Source organism: Oncorhynchus keta, chromosome 33 (genome assembly GCF_023373465.1).
Source record: "Oncorhynchus keta strain PuntledgeMale-10-30-2019 chromosome 33, Oket_V2, whole genome shotgun sequence".
NCBI classification, from domain to species: Eukaryota; Metazoa; Chordata; class Actinopteri; order Salmoniformes; family Salmonidae; genus Oncorhynchus; species Oncorhynchus keta.
This window is the reverse complement of record NC_068453.1, coordinates 12,843,971-12,858,722: the sequence shown is the minus strand read 5'-3', so window position 1 is coordinate 12,858,722 and position 14,752 is coordinate 12,843,971. Positions and strand designations below refer to the sequence as shown.

General features: G+C 38.3%; 1 protein-coding gene across 17 annotated transcripts in view; it reads left to right on the top strand.

Moving 5' to 3' along the window:
* The window catches only part of LOC118366242 (pleckstrin homology domain-containing family A member 5-like), a 222,493-nt gene that overhangs the window by 144,984 nt on the left and 62,757 nt on the right, over positions 1-14,752 (top strand). For all 17 annotated transcript variants that reach the window (XM_052491924.1, XM_052491926.1, XM_052491929.1 and 14 more), the window contains exon 4: positions 10,125-10,208. In XM_052491924.1, coding sequence (XP_052347884.1) covers positions 10,125-10,208 — 84 coding nt within the window. The remainder of the gene's footprint in view (positions 1-10,124; positions 10,209-14,752) is intronic.

Sequence of the window (14,752 nt, the reverse complement as noted above, 5' to 3'; positions counted from 1 at the left end):
TGGTTAACAATGAGTAATATGGTTACTATTGGCTGGTTAACAATGAGTAATATGGTTACTATTGGCTGGTTAACAATGAGTAATATGGTTACTATTGGTTAACAATGGTTAACAATGAGTAATATGGTTACTATTGGCTGGTTAACAATGAGTAATATGGTTACTATTGGCTGGTTAACAATGAGTAATATGGTTACTATTGGCTGGTTAACAATGAGTAATATGGTTACTATTGGCTGGTTAACAATGGGTAATATGGTTACTATTGGCTGGTTAACAATGAGTAATATGGTTACTATTGGCTGGTTAACAATGAGTAATATGGTTACTATTGGCTGGTTAACAATGAGTAATATGGTTACTATTGGCTGGTTAACAATGAGTAATATGGTTACTATTGGCTGGTTAACAATGAGTAATATGGTTACTATTGGCTGGTTAACAATGAGTAATATGGTTACTATTGGCTGGTTAACAATGTAATAGTAATATGGTTACTATTGGCTGGTTAACAATGAGTAATATGGTTACTATTGGCTGGTTAACAATGAGTAATATGGTTACTATTGGCTGGTTAACAATGAGTAATATGGTTACTATTGGTTGGTTAACAATGAGTAATATGGTTACTATTGGCTGGTTAACAATGAGTAATATGGTTACTATTGGCTGGTTAACAATGAGTAATATGGTTACTATTGAATGGTTAACAATGAGTAATATGGTTACTATTGGCTGGTTAACAATGAGTAATATGGTTACTATTGGCTGGTTAACAATGAGTAATATGGTTACTATTGGCTGGTTAACAATGAGTAATATGGTTGCTATTGAATGGTTAACAATGAGTAATATGGTTACTATTGGCTGGTTAACAATGAGTAATATGGTTACTATTGGCTGGTTAATAATGGGTAATATGGTTACTATTGGCTGGTTAACAATGAGTAATATGGTTACTATTGGCTGGTTAACAATGAGTAATATGGTTACTATTGGCTGGTTAACAATGAGTAATATGGTTACTATTGGCTGGTTAACAATGAGTAATATGGTTACTATTGGCTGGTTAACAATGGGTAATATGGTTACTATTGGCTGGTTAACAATGAGTAATATGGTTACTATTGGCTGGTTAACAATGAGTAATATGGTTACTATTGGCTGGTTAACAATGAGTAATATGGTTACTATTGGCTGGTTAACAATGAGTAATATGGTTACTATTGGCTGGTTAACAATGAGTAATATGGTTACTATTGGCTGGTTAACAATGAGTAATATGGTTACTATTGGCTGGTTAACAATGAGTAATATGGTTACTATTGGCTGGTTAACAATGAGTAATATGGTTACTATTGGCTGGTTAACAATGAGTAATATGGTTACTATTGGCTGGTTAACCATGGGTAATATGGTTACTATTGGCTAGTTAACAATGGGTAATATGGTTACTATTGGCTGGTTAACAATGAGTAATATGGTTACTATTGGCTGGTTAACAATGAGTAATATGGTTACTATTGGCTGGTTAACAATGGGTAATATGGTTACTATTGGCTGGTTAACAATGAGTAATATGGTTACTATTGGCTGGTTAACAATGGGTAATATGGTTACTATTGGCTGGTTAACAATGAGTAATATGGTTACTATTGGCTGGTTAACAATGAGTAATATGGTTACTATTGGCTGGTTAACAATGAGTAATATGGTTACTATTGGCTGGTTAACAATGAGTAATATGGTTACTATTGGCTGGTTAACAATGAGTAATATGGTTACTATTGGCTGGTTAACAATGAGTAATATGGTTACTATTGGCTGGTTAACAATGAGTAATATGGTTACTATTGGCTGGTTAACAATGAGTAATATGGTTACTATTGGCTGTTTAACAATGAGTAATATGGTTACTATTGGCTGGTTAACAATGAGTAATATGGTTACTATTGGCTGGTTAACAATGAGTAATATGGTTACTATTGAATGGTTAACAATGAGTAATATGGTTACTATTGGCTGGTTAACAATGAGTAATATGGTTACTATTGAATGGTTAACAATGAGTAATATGGTTACTATTGGCTGGTTAACAATGAGTAATATGGTTACTATTGGCTGGTTAACAATGAGTAATATGGTTAACAATGGGTAATATGGTTACTATTGGCTGGTTAACAATGAGTAATATGGTTAACAATGGGTAATATGGTTACTATTGGCTGGTTAACAATGAGTAATATGGTTACTATTGGCTGGTTAACAATGAGTAATATGGTTACTATTGGCTGGTTAACAATGAGTAATATGGTTACTATTGGCTGGTTAACAATGAGTAATATGGTTACTATTGAATGGTTAACAATGAGTAATATGGTTACTATTGGCTGGTTAACAATGAGTAATATGGTTACTATTGGCTGGTTAACAATGAGTAATATGGTTACTATTGGCTGGTTAACAATGAGTAATATGGTTACTATTGAATGGTTAACAATGAGTAATATGGTTACTATTGAATGGTTAACAATGAGTAATATGGTTACTATTGGCTGGTTAACAATGAGTAATATGGTTACTATTGGCTGGTTAACAATGAGTAATATGGTTACTATTGGCTGGTTAACAATGGGTAATATGGTTACTATTGGCTGGTTAACAATGAGTAATATGGTTACTATTGGCTGGTTAACAATGAGTAATATGGTTACTATTGGCTGGTTAACAATGAGTAATATGGTTACTATTGGCTGGTTAACAATGAGTAATATGGTTACTATTGGCTGGTTAACAATGAGTAATATGGTTACTATTGGCTGGTTAACAATGAGTAATATGGTTACTATTGGCTGGTTAACAATGAGTAATATGGTTACTATTGGCTGGTTAACAATGAGTAATATGGTTACTATTGGCTGGTTAACAATGAGTAATATGGTTACTATTGGCTGGTTAACAATGAGTAATATGGTTACTATTGGCTGGTTAACAATGAGTAATATGGTTACTATTGGCTGGTTAACAATGGGTAATATGGTTACTATTGGCTGGTTAACAATGAGTAATATGGTTACTATTGGCTGGTTAACAATGAGTAATATGGTTACTATTGAATGGTTAACAATGGGTAATATGGTTACTATTGGCTGGTTAACAATGGGTAATATGGTTACTATTGGCTGGTTAACAATGAGTAATATGGTTACTATTGGCTGGTTAACAATGAGTAATATGGTTACTATTGGCTGGTTAACAATGAGTAATATGGTTAACAATGGGGTTACTATTGGCTGGTTAACAATGGTAATATGGTTACTATTGGCTGGTTAACAATGAGTAATATGGTTACTATTGGCTGGTTAACAATGAGTAATATGGTTACTATTGGCTGGTTAACAATGGGTAATATGGTTACTATTGGCTGGTTAACAATGTAATATGGTTACTATTATGGTTAACAATGGGTAATATGGTTACTATTGGCTGGTTAACAATGAGTAATATGGTTACTATTGGCTGGTTAACAATGAGTAATATGGTTACTATTGGCTGGTTAACAATGAGTAATATGGTTACTATTGGCTGGTTAACAATGAGTAATATGGTTACTATTGAATGGTTAACAATGAGTAATATGGTTACTATTGGCTGGTTAACAATGAGTAATATGGTTACTATTGGCTGGTTAACAATGAGTAATATGGTTACTATTGGCTGGTTAACAATGAGTAATATGGTTACTATTGAATGGTTAACAATGAGTAATATGGTTACTATTATGGTTAACAATGAGTAATATGGTTACTATTGGCTGGTTAACAATGAGTAATATGGTTACTATTGGCTGGTTAACAATGAGTAATATGGTTACTATTGGCTGGTTAACAATGAGTAATATGGTTACTATTGGCTGGTTAACAATGAGTAATATGGTTACTATTGGCTGGTTAACAATGAGTAATATGGTTACTATTGGCTGGTTAACAATGAGTAATATGGTTACTATTGGCTGGTTAACAATGAGTAATATGGTTACTATTGGCTGGTTAACAATGAGTAATATGGTTACTATTGGCTGGTTAACAATGAGTAATATGGTTACTACTGGTTAACAATGAGTAATATGGTTACTATTGGCTGGTTAACAATGAGTAATATGGTTACTATTGGCTGGTTAACAATGAGTAATATGGTTACTATTGGCTGGTTAACAATGAGTAATATGGTTACTATTGGCTGGTTAACAATGGGTAATATGGTTACTATTGGCTGGTTAACAATGAGTAATATGGTTACTATTGGCTGGTTAACAATGAGTAATATGGTTACTATTGGCTGGTTAACAATGGGTAATATGGTTACTATTGGCTGGTTAACAATGAGTAATATGGTTACTATTGGCTGGTTAACAATGGGTAATATGGTTACTATTGGCTGGTTAACAATGAGTAATATGGTTACTATTGGCTGGTTAACAATGAGTAATATGGTTACTATTGGCTGGTTAACAATGAGTAATATGGTTACTATTGGCTGGTTAACAATGAGTAATATGGTTACTATTGGCTGGTTAACAATGAGTAATATGGTTACTATTGGCTGGTTAACAATGGGTAATATGGTTACTATTGGCTGGTTAACAATGAGTAATATGGTTACTATTGGCTGGTTAACAATGGGTAATATGGTTACTATTGGCTGGTTAACAATGAGTAATATGGTTACTATTGGCTGGTTAACAATGAGTAATATGGTTACTATTGGCTGGTTAACAATGGGTAATATGGTTAACAATGGGTAATATGGTTACTATTGGCTGGTTAACAATGAGTAATATGGTTACTATTGGCTGGTTAACAATGAGTAATATGGTTACTATTGGCTGGTTAACAATGAGTAATATGGTTAACAATGGGTAATATGGTTACTATTGGCTGGTTAACAATGGGTAATATGGTTACTATTGGCTGGTTAACAATGGGTAATATGGTTACTATTTGGTTAACTGGTTAACAATGAGTAATATGGTTACTATTGGCTGGTTAACAATGAGTAATATGGTTAACAATGGGTAATATGGTTACTATTGGCTGGTTAACAATGAGTAATATGGTTAACAATGGGTAATATGGTTACTATTGGCTGGTTAACAATGAGTAATATGGTTACTATTGGTTACTATTGGCTGGTTAACAATGAGTAATATGGTTACTATTGGCTGGTTAACAATGAGTAATATGGTTACTATTGGCTGGTTAACAATGAGTAATATGGTTACTATTGGCTGGTTAACAATGAGTAATATGGTTACTATTGGCTGGTTAACAATGAGTAATATGGTTACTATTGGCTGGTTAACAATGAGTAATATGGTTACTATTGGCAATGAGTAATATGGTTACTATTGGCTGGTTAACAATGAGTAATATGGTTACTATTGGCTGGTTAACAATGAGTAATATGGTTACTATTGGCTGGTTAACAATGAGTAATATGGTTACTATTGGCTGGTTAACAATGAGTAATATGGTTACTATTGGCTGGTTAACAATGAGTAATATGGTTACTATTGGCTGGTTAACAATGAGTAATATGGTTACTATTGGCTGGTTAACAAATAATATGGTTACTATTGGCTGGTTAACAATGAGTAATATGGTTACTATTGGCTGGTTAACAATGAGTAATATGGTTACTATTGGCTGGTTAACAATGAGTAATATGGTTACTATTGGCTGGTTAACAATGAGTAATATGGTTACTATTGGCTGGTTAACAATGAGTAATATGGTTACTATGGTTACTATTGGCTGGTTAACAATGAGTAATATGGTTACTATTGGCTGGTTAACAATGAGTAATATGGTTACTATTGGCTGGTTAACAATGAGTAATATGGTTACTATTGGCTGGTTAACAATGAGTAATATGGTTACTATTGGCTGGTTAACAATGAGTAATATGGTTACTATTGGCTGGTTAACAATGAGTAATATGGTTACTATTGGCTGGTTAACAATGGGTAATATGGTTACTATTGGCTGGTTAACAATGAGTAATATGGTTACTATTGGCTGGTTAACAATGAGTAATATGGTTACTATTGGCTGGTTAACAATGGGTAATATGGTTACTATTGGCTGGTTAACAATGAGTAATATGGTTACTATTGGCTGGTTAACAATGGGTAATATGGTTACTATTGGCTGGTTAACAATGAGTAATATGGTTACTATTGGCTGGTTAACAATGAGTAATATGGTTACTATTGGCTGGTTAACAATGAGTAATATGGTTACTATTGGCTGGTTAACAATGAGTAATATGGTTACTATTGGCTGGTTAACAATGAGTAATATGGTTACTATTGGCTGGTTAACAATGAGTAATATGGTTACTATTGGCTGGTTAACAATGAGTAATATGGTTACTATTGGCTGGTTAACAATGGGTAATATGGTTACTATTGGCTGGTTAACAATGAGTAATATGGTTACTATTGGCTGGTTAACAATGAGTAATATGGTTACTATTGGCTGGTTAACAATGGGTAATATGGTTAACAATGGGTAATATGGTTACTATTGGCTGGTTAACAATGAGTAATATGGTTACTATTGGCTGGTTAACAATGAGTAATATGGTTACTATTGGCTGGTTAACAATGAGTAATATGGGTTAACAATGGGTAATATGGTTACTATTGGCTGGTTAACAATGGGTAATATGGTTACTATTGGCTGGTTAACAATGGGTAATATGGTTACTATTGGCTGGTTAACAATGAGTAATATGGTTACTATTGGCTGGTTAACAATGAGTAATATGGTTAACAATGGTTAACAAATATGGTTACTATTGGCTGGTTAACAATGAGTAATATGGTTAACAATGGGTAATATGGTTACTATTGGCTGGTTAACAATGAGTAATATGGTTACTATTGGCTGGTTAACAATGAGTAATATGGTTACTATTGAATGGTTAACAATGAGTAATATGGTTACTATTGGCTGGTTAACAATGAGTAATATGGTTACTATTGAATGGTTAACAATGAGTAATATGGTTACTATTGGCTGGTTAACAATGAGTAATATGGTTACTATTGGCTGGTTAACAATGAGTAATATGGTTAACAATGGGTAATATGGTTACTATTGGCTGGTTAACAATGAGTAATATGGTTACTATTGGCTGGTTAACAATGAGTAATATGGTTACTATTGGCTGGTTAACAATGAGTAATATGGTTACTATTGGCTGGTTAACAATGAGTAATATGGTTACTATTGAATGGTTAACAATGAGTAATATGGTTACTATTGGCTGGTTAACAATGAGTAATATGGTTACTATTGGCTGGTTAACAATGAGTAATATGGTTACTATTGGCTGGTTAACAATGAGTAATATGGTTACTATTGGCTGGTTAACAATGAGTAATATGGTTACTATTGAATGGTTAACAATGAGTAATATGGTTACTATTGGCTGGTTAACAATGAGTAATATGGTTACTATTGGCTGGTTAACAATGGGTAATATGGTTACTATTGGTTAACAATGGTTAACAATGGGTAATATGGTTACTATTGGCTGGTTAACAATGAGTAATATGGTTACTATTGGCTGGTTAACAATGAGTAATATGGTTACTATTGGCTGGTTAACAATGAGTAATATGGTTACTATTGGCTGGTTAACAATGAGTAATATGGTTACTATTGGCTGGTTAACAATGAGTAATATGGTTACTATTGGCTGGTTAACAATGAGTAATATGGTTACTATTGGCTGGTTAACAATGAGTAATATGGTTACTATTGGCTGGTTAACAATGAGTAATATGGTTACTATTGGCTGGTTAACAATGAGTAATATGGTTACTATTGGCTGGTTAACAATGAGTAATATGGTTACTATTGGCTGGTTAACAATGAGTAATATGGTTACTATTGAATGGTTAACAATGAGTAATATGGTTACTATTGAATGGTTAACAATGAGTAATATGGTTACTATTGGCTGGTTAACAATGAGTAATATGGTTACTATTGGCTGGTTAACAATGAGTAATATGGTTACTATTGGCTGGTTAACAATGAGTAATATGGTTACTATTGGCTGGTTAACAATGAGTAATATGGTTACTATTGGCTGGTTAACAATGAGTAATATGGTTACTATTTGGTTAACTGGTTACTATTGGCTGGTTAACAATGAGTAATATGGTTACTATTGGCTGGTTAACAATGAGTAATATGGTTACTATTGGCTGGTTAACAATGAGTAATATGGTTACTATTGGCTGGTTAACAATGAGTAATATGGTTACTATTGGCTGGTTAACAATGGGTAATATGGTTACTATTGGCTGGTTAACAATGAGTAATATGGTTACTATTGGCTGGTTAACAATGAGTAATATGGTTACTATTGGCTGGTTAACAATGAGTAATATGGTTACTATTGGCTGGTTAACAATGAGTAATATGGTTACTATTGGCTGGTTAACAATGAGTAATATGGTTACTATTGGCTGGTTAACAATGAGTAATATGGTTACTATTGGCTGGTTAACAATGAGTAATATGGTTACTATTGGCTGGTTAACAATGAGTAATATGGTTACTATTGGCTGGTTAACAATGTTACTATTGGCTGGTAATATGGTTACTATTGGCTGGTTAACAATGGGTAATATGGTTACTATTGGCTGGTTAACAATGAGTAATATGGTTACTATTGGCTGGTTAACAATGAGTAATATGGTTACTATTGGCTGGTTAACAATGGGTAATATGGTTAACAATGGGTAATATGGTTACTATTGGCTGGTTAACAATGAGTAATATGGTTACTATTGGCTGGTTAACAATGAGTAATATGGTTACTATTGGCTGGTTAACAATGAGTAATATGGTTAACAATGGGTAATATGGTTACTATTGGCTGGTTAACAATGAGTAATATGGTTACTATTGAATGGTTAACAATGAGTAATATGGTTACTATTGGCTGGTTAACAATGAGTAATATGGTTACTATTGGCTGGTTAACAATGAGTAATATGGTTAACAATGGGTAATATGGTTACTATTGGCTGGTTAACAATGAGTAATATGGTTAACAATGGGTAATATGGTTACTATTGGCTGGTTAACAATGAGTAATATGGTTACTATTGGCTGGTTAACAATGAGTAATATGGTTACTATTGGCTGGTTAACAATGAGTAATATGGTTACTATTGGCTGGTTAACAATGAGTAATATGGTTACTATTGAATGGTTAACAATGAGTAATATGGTTACTATTGGCTGGTTAACAATGAGTAATATGGTTACTATTGGCTGGTTAACAATGAGTAATATGGTTACTATTGGCTGGTTAACAATGAGTAATATGGTTACTATTGAATGGTTAACAATGAGTAATATGGTTACTATTGGCTGGTTAACAATGAGTAATATGGTTACTATTGGCTGGTTAACAATGAGTAATATGGTTACTATTGGCTGGTTAACAATGGGTAATATGGTTACTATTGGCTGGTTAACAATGAGTAATATGGTTACTATTGGCTGGTTAACAATGAGTAATATGGTTACTATTGGCTGGTTAACAATGAGTAATATGGTTACTATTGGCTGGTTAACAATGAGTAATATGGTTACTATTGGCTGGTTAACAATGAGTAATATGGTTACTATTGGCTGGTTAACAATGAGTAATATGGTTACTATTGGCTGGTTAACAATGGGTAATATGGTTACTATTGGCTGGTTAACAATGGGTAATATGGTTACTATTGGCTGGTTAACAATGAGTAATATGGTTACTATTGGCTGGTTAACAATGAGTAATATGGTTACTATTGGCTGGTTAACAATGAGTAATATGGTTACTATTGGCTGGTTAACAATGAGTAATATGGTTACTATTGGCTGGTTAACAATGCTGTTATTAATTAAGTCTTCTTTATGTATGCTTTTGGTGGTCTAATGTGCCCTCTCTCTCTCTCTCTCTCTCTCTCTCTCTTCTCTCCCTTATCCCTTTCTCTCCCTGCCCCCCTATCCCTCTCCCCCACCTCTCTATCTCTCTCTATCTCTCTCCAGTCACAATGAGCGGAAGGTGACCTGTAAGCATCCAGTCTCTGGTCTTCCTTCACAAGACAACTGCATCTTTGTCGTCAACGAACAGTAAGTCTCTTCTCTCCCCCACCCTGACCAGTGGGATGACTGGAACATACATGCCAGTGGAATGACATACCCACAAGTGAACTTGCATGCACACACATTAACCTATAATGTCGGGTTGGTTTCACCCCTGCATCGTGTGTCCATTCTGTATGCCACAAGATGAATGTCAAAGTGTGAGTTGAAATACAGGGAAGTTTTCCACAAATCACATTCATATGAAAGTTATAAAACACACAACTTTGTCCTCCAGTAATGCTTGAGGGCCCACGTTACTGTCAGATCATGTCACAGTATATTGCATATTAAATGATTGTGTGGTGTTTACATAAACTATTCATACAGTAGTATGAACACTCAGAGAGAGAGTGTGTGTCAGAGGGAGAGAGAGGGAGAGAGTGTGTCAGAAGGAGAGAGAGAGAGAGAGTGTGACTGAGAGAGTGACAGAGAGAGAGTGTGTGTCAGAGTGACAGAGAGAGAGTGTGTCAGAGGGGAGAGAGAAAGAGAGAGTGTCAGAGGGGGAGAGAGAGAGAGAGAGAGAGTGTGTCAGAAGGAGAGAGAGAGAGAGAGAGTGTGTGACTGAGAGAGAATGTGACTGAGAGAAAGAGTGTGTCAGAGGGAGAGAGAAAGAGTGTGACAGAGGGGGAGAGAGAGAGTGTGTGACAGAGGGGGGAGAGAGAGAGTGTGACAGAGGGGGAGAGAGAGTGTGACAGAGGGGGAGAGAGAGAGTGTGACAAAGAGAGAGAGTGTGTGACAGAGAGAGTGTGTGACTGAGAGAGTGACAGAGAGAGTGTGTGACTGAGAGAGTGACAGAGAGAGAATGTGACAGAGAGAGTGTGTCACTGAGAGTGACAGAGGGGGAAAGAGAGAGAGTGTGATAAATGGGGAGAGAGAGTGTGTGTGACTGAGAGAGTGACAGAGAGAGTGTGTGTCAGAGGGAGAGAGAGAGAGTGTGTGGCTGAGAGAGTGACAGAGAGAGAATGTGACAGAGTGTGACAGAGAGAGAGTGTGTCAGAGGGAGAGAGTGTGTGACTGAGAGAGTGACAGAGAGAGAATGTGACAGAGAGAGAGAGAGAGTGTCAGAGAGAGAGAGAGAGAGAGAGAGTCAGAGGGAGAGAGAGAGAGAGAGAGAGAGAGAGAGTGTGTGACTGAGAGAGTGACAGAGATCGAGAATGTGACATAGAGAGAGTGTGTGACAGAGAGAGAGTGTGTTAGAGTGACAGAGAGAGAGTGTGTGTGTCAGAGGGAGAGAGAGAGAGAGAGAGTGTCAGAAGGAGAGAGAGAGAGTGTGACTGAGAGAGTGACAGAGAGTGTGTGTCAGAGTGACAGAGAGAGAGTGTGTCAGAGGGAAGAGAGAAAGAGAGAGTGTCAGAGGGAGAGAGAGAGAGTGTGTCAGAAGGAGAGAGAGAGAGAGTGTGTGTGACTGAGAGAGTGACAGAGAGAGAATGTGACAGAGAGTGACAGAGAGAGAGAGTGTGTCAGAGGGAGAGAGTGTGTGACTGAGAGAGTGACAGAGAGAGAATGTTACAGAGAGTGACAGAGAGAAAGAGTGTGTCAGAGGGAGAGAGAGAGAGTGTCACAGAGAGTGACAGAGGGAGAGAGAGAGAGAGAGAGTGTGACTGAGAGTGACAGAGAGAGTGTATGACAGAGAGTGTGTGTGACAGAGAGAGAATGTGTGTGACAGAGAGAGAATGTGACAGAGAGAAAGAGTGTGTCAGAGGGGGAGAGAGAGTGTGACAGAGGGGGAGAGAGAGTGTGACAGAGGGGGAGAGAGAGTGTGACAGAGGGTAGAGAGAGAGTGTGACAGAGGGGGAGAGAGAGAGAGTGTGACAGAGGGGGAGAGAGAGAGAGTGTGGCAGAGGGGGAGAGAGAGTGAGTGACAACGAGAGAGAGTGTGTGATTGAGAGAGTGACAGAGAGAGTGTGTGACTGAGAGAGTGACAGAGAGAGAATGTGACAGAGAGAGAGAGAGTGTCAGAGGGAGAGAGAGAGTGTGACACTGAGAGTGACAGAGGGGGAAAGAGAGAGAGTGTGATAGATGGGGAGAGAGAGTGTGTGACTGAGTGACAAAGAGAGAGAGTGTGTGGCTGAGAGAGTGACAGAGAGAGAGTGCATCAGAGGGAGGGAGGGAGAGAGAGAGTGTCACTGAGAGAGTTTCAGAGGGAGAGAGAGAGAGTGTGATAGATGGGGAGAGAGTGACAGATGGAGAGAGAGAGAGTGTGTGACAGATGGGGAGAGAGAGTGTGTGTGACTGAGAGAATGACAGAGAGAGAATGTGACAGAGAGAGAGAGTGTCAGAGGGAGAGAGAGAGAGTGTGGAGAGAGAGTGTGTGTGACTGAGAGAGTGACAGAGAGAGTGTATGACAGAGAGAGTGTATGACAGAGAGAGTGTATGACAGAGAGTGTGTGTGATAGAGAGAGAATGTGACAGAGAGAAAGAGTGTGTCAGAGGGAGAGAGAAAGAGTGTGACAGAGGGGGAGAGAAAGAGAGTGTGACAGAGGGGGAGAGAGAGAGTGTGTGACAGAGGGGGAGAGAGAGAGAGTGTGACAGAGGGGGAGAGAGAGAGAGTGTGACAGAGGGGGAGAGAGAGAGAGTGTGACAGAGGGGGAGAGAGAGAGTGTGACAGAGGGAGAGAGAGAGTGTGACAGAGAGAGAGTGTGACAGGGGAGAGAGAGTGAGTGACAAAGAGAGAGAGTGTGTGACTGAGAGAGTGACAGAGAGAGTGTGTGACTGAGAGAGAATGTGACAGAGAGAGTGTGTCACTGAGAGTGACAGAGGGGGAAAGAGAGAGAGTGTGACAGAGGGGGAGAGAGAGTGAGTGACAAAGAGAGAGAGTGTGTGACTGAGAGAGTGACAGAGAGAGTGTGTGACTGAGAGAGTGACAGAGAGAGAATGTGACAGAGAGAGTGTGTCACTGAGAGTGACAGAGGGGGAAAGAGAGAGAGTGTGATAGATGGGAAGAGAGTGTGTGTGTGACTGAGAGAGTGACAGTGAGAGTGTGTGACTGAGAGAGTGACAGAGAGAGAGTGTGTGTCAGAGGGAGAGAGAGAGAGTGTGTGGCTGAGAGAGTGACAGAGAGAGAATGTGACAGAGAGAGTCAGAGGGAGAGAGAGAGAGAGAGTGTTAGAGGGAGAGAGAGAGAGTGTGTGACTGAGAGAGTGACAGAGATCGAGAATGTGACAAAGAGAGAGTGTGTGACAGAGGGGGAGAGAGAGCATGTCAGAGGGAGAGAGTGTGACAGAGCGTGTGACAGAGGGGGAGAGAGAGAGAGTGTGTCAGAGGGAGAGAGAGAAAGAGTGTCAGAGGGAGAGAGAGAGTATCAGAGAGTGTCAGAGGGAGAGAGAGAATGTCAGAGGGAGAGAGAGAGAGAGAGTGTGTGTGACAGAGAGAGAGAGTGTGTCAGAGGGAGGGAGAGGGAGAGCGTGTGTGACTGAGAGAGTGACAGAGAGAGTGTGTGACTGAGAGAGTGTGTCAGAGGGAGAGATAGAGAGAGTGACTGATACAGAGAGAGAGAGTGACTGAGACAGACAGAGAGAGTGACTGAGACAGGCAGAGTGTGACTGAGACAGATAGAGTGTGACTGAGACAGACAGAGAGAGAGTGACTGAGACAGACAGAGAGAGAGTGACTGAGACAGACAGAGAGAGAGTGACTGAGACAGACAGAGAGAGAGTGACTGAGACAGACAGAGACAGAGAGTGACAGAGACAGAGAGTGACAGAGACAGAGAGTGACAGAGACAGAGAGTGACAGAGACAGAGAGAGAGAGTGACAGAGAGAGAGAGTGACAGAGAGAGAGAGAGTGACAGAGACAGAGAGAGAGAGTGACAGAGAGAGAGTGACAGAGACAGAGAGAGAGTGACAGAGACAGAGAGAGAGTGACAGAGACCGAGAGAGAGTGACTGAGACACGTACTGAGAGACACGTACTGAGAGCCGGAGAGAGAGATGGAGAAATTGCTTAAGCTTGGCAGCCATTTTCTGACTTTACCTCAAAAACAAAGAATTTAGGCTATTATATGGTCCATCTCAGATGCAGTCATGACTCAGTTCGAATCCTATTTTTCTGGATGGAACATTAGGTGTTTTGGAGATTTGTAGTCTGTTCCTTACTTTCTGGCTGTGCCGTTGAGTGATAACCCCCCTCCAATCTGCTCTGCACCCCGTCCCAATTATCCCCTCTGTCACACTCTCCTCCTCAGACTTGGATTAAAATTCCATTTGCTTTAGCGTTTACTTTGTTTTGTTTTAGCGTTTACTTTTGTGAGCATTCCATTGGTTCCATTTCGACAGGAAAGCTCAATCAAGCCCATCTAAGGTATTTGAAATGATTTCAAATACTATCTGAACCCATGTCTGCTCTTTCTATTAGCACCGCACTGAGGCGTCGGAGGATAATATGCAAATATTCTCCTCAGTGTGTAAACTGTTAATTGGGACTGAGGCGAGAAAGTCAAACAACAGATTGAGGTGTGTTGGTGACAGACAAAAAGGTTTGTGTGAACGAGGGTCACCTCCCGATCACGAGAAGGAAAATGGAAAAGATGC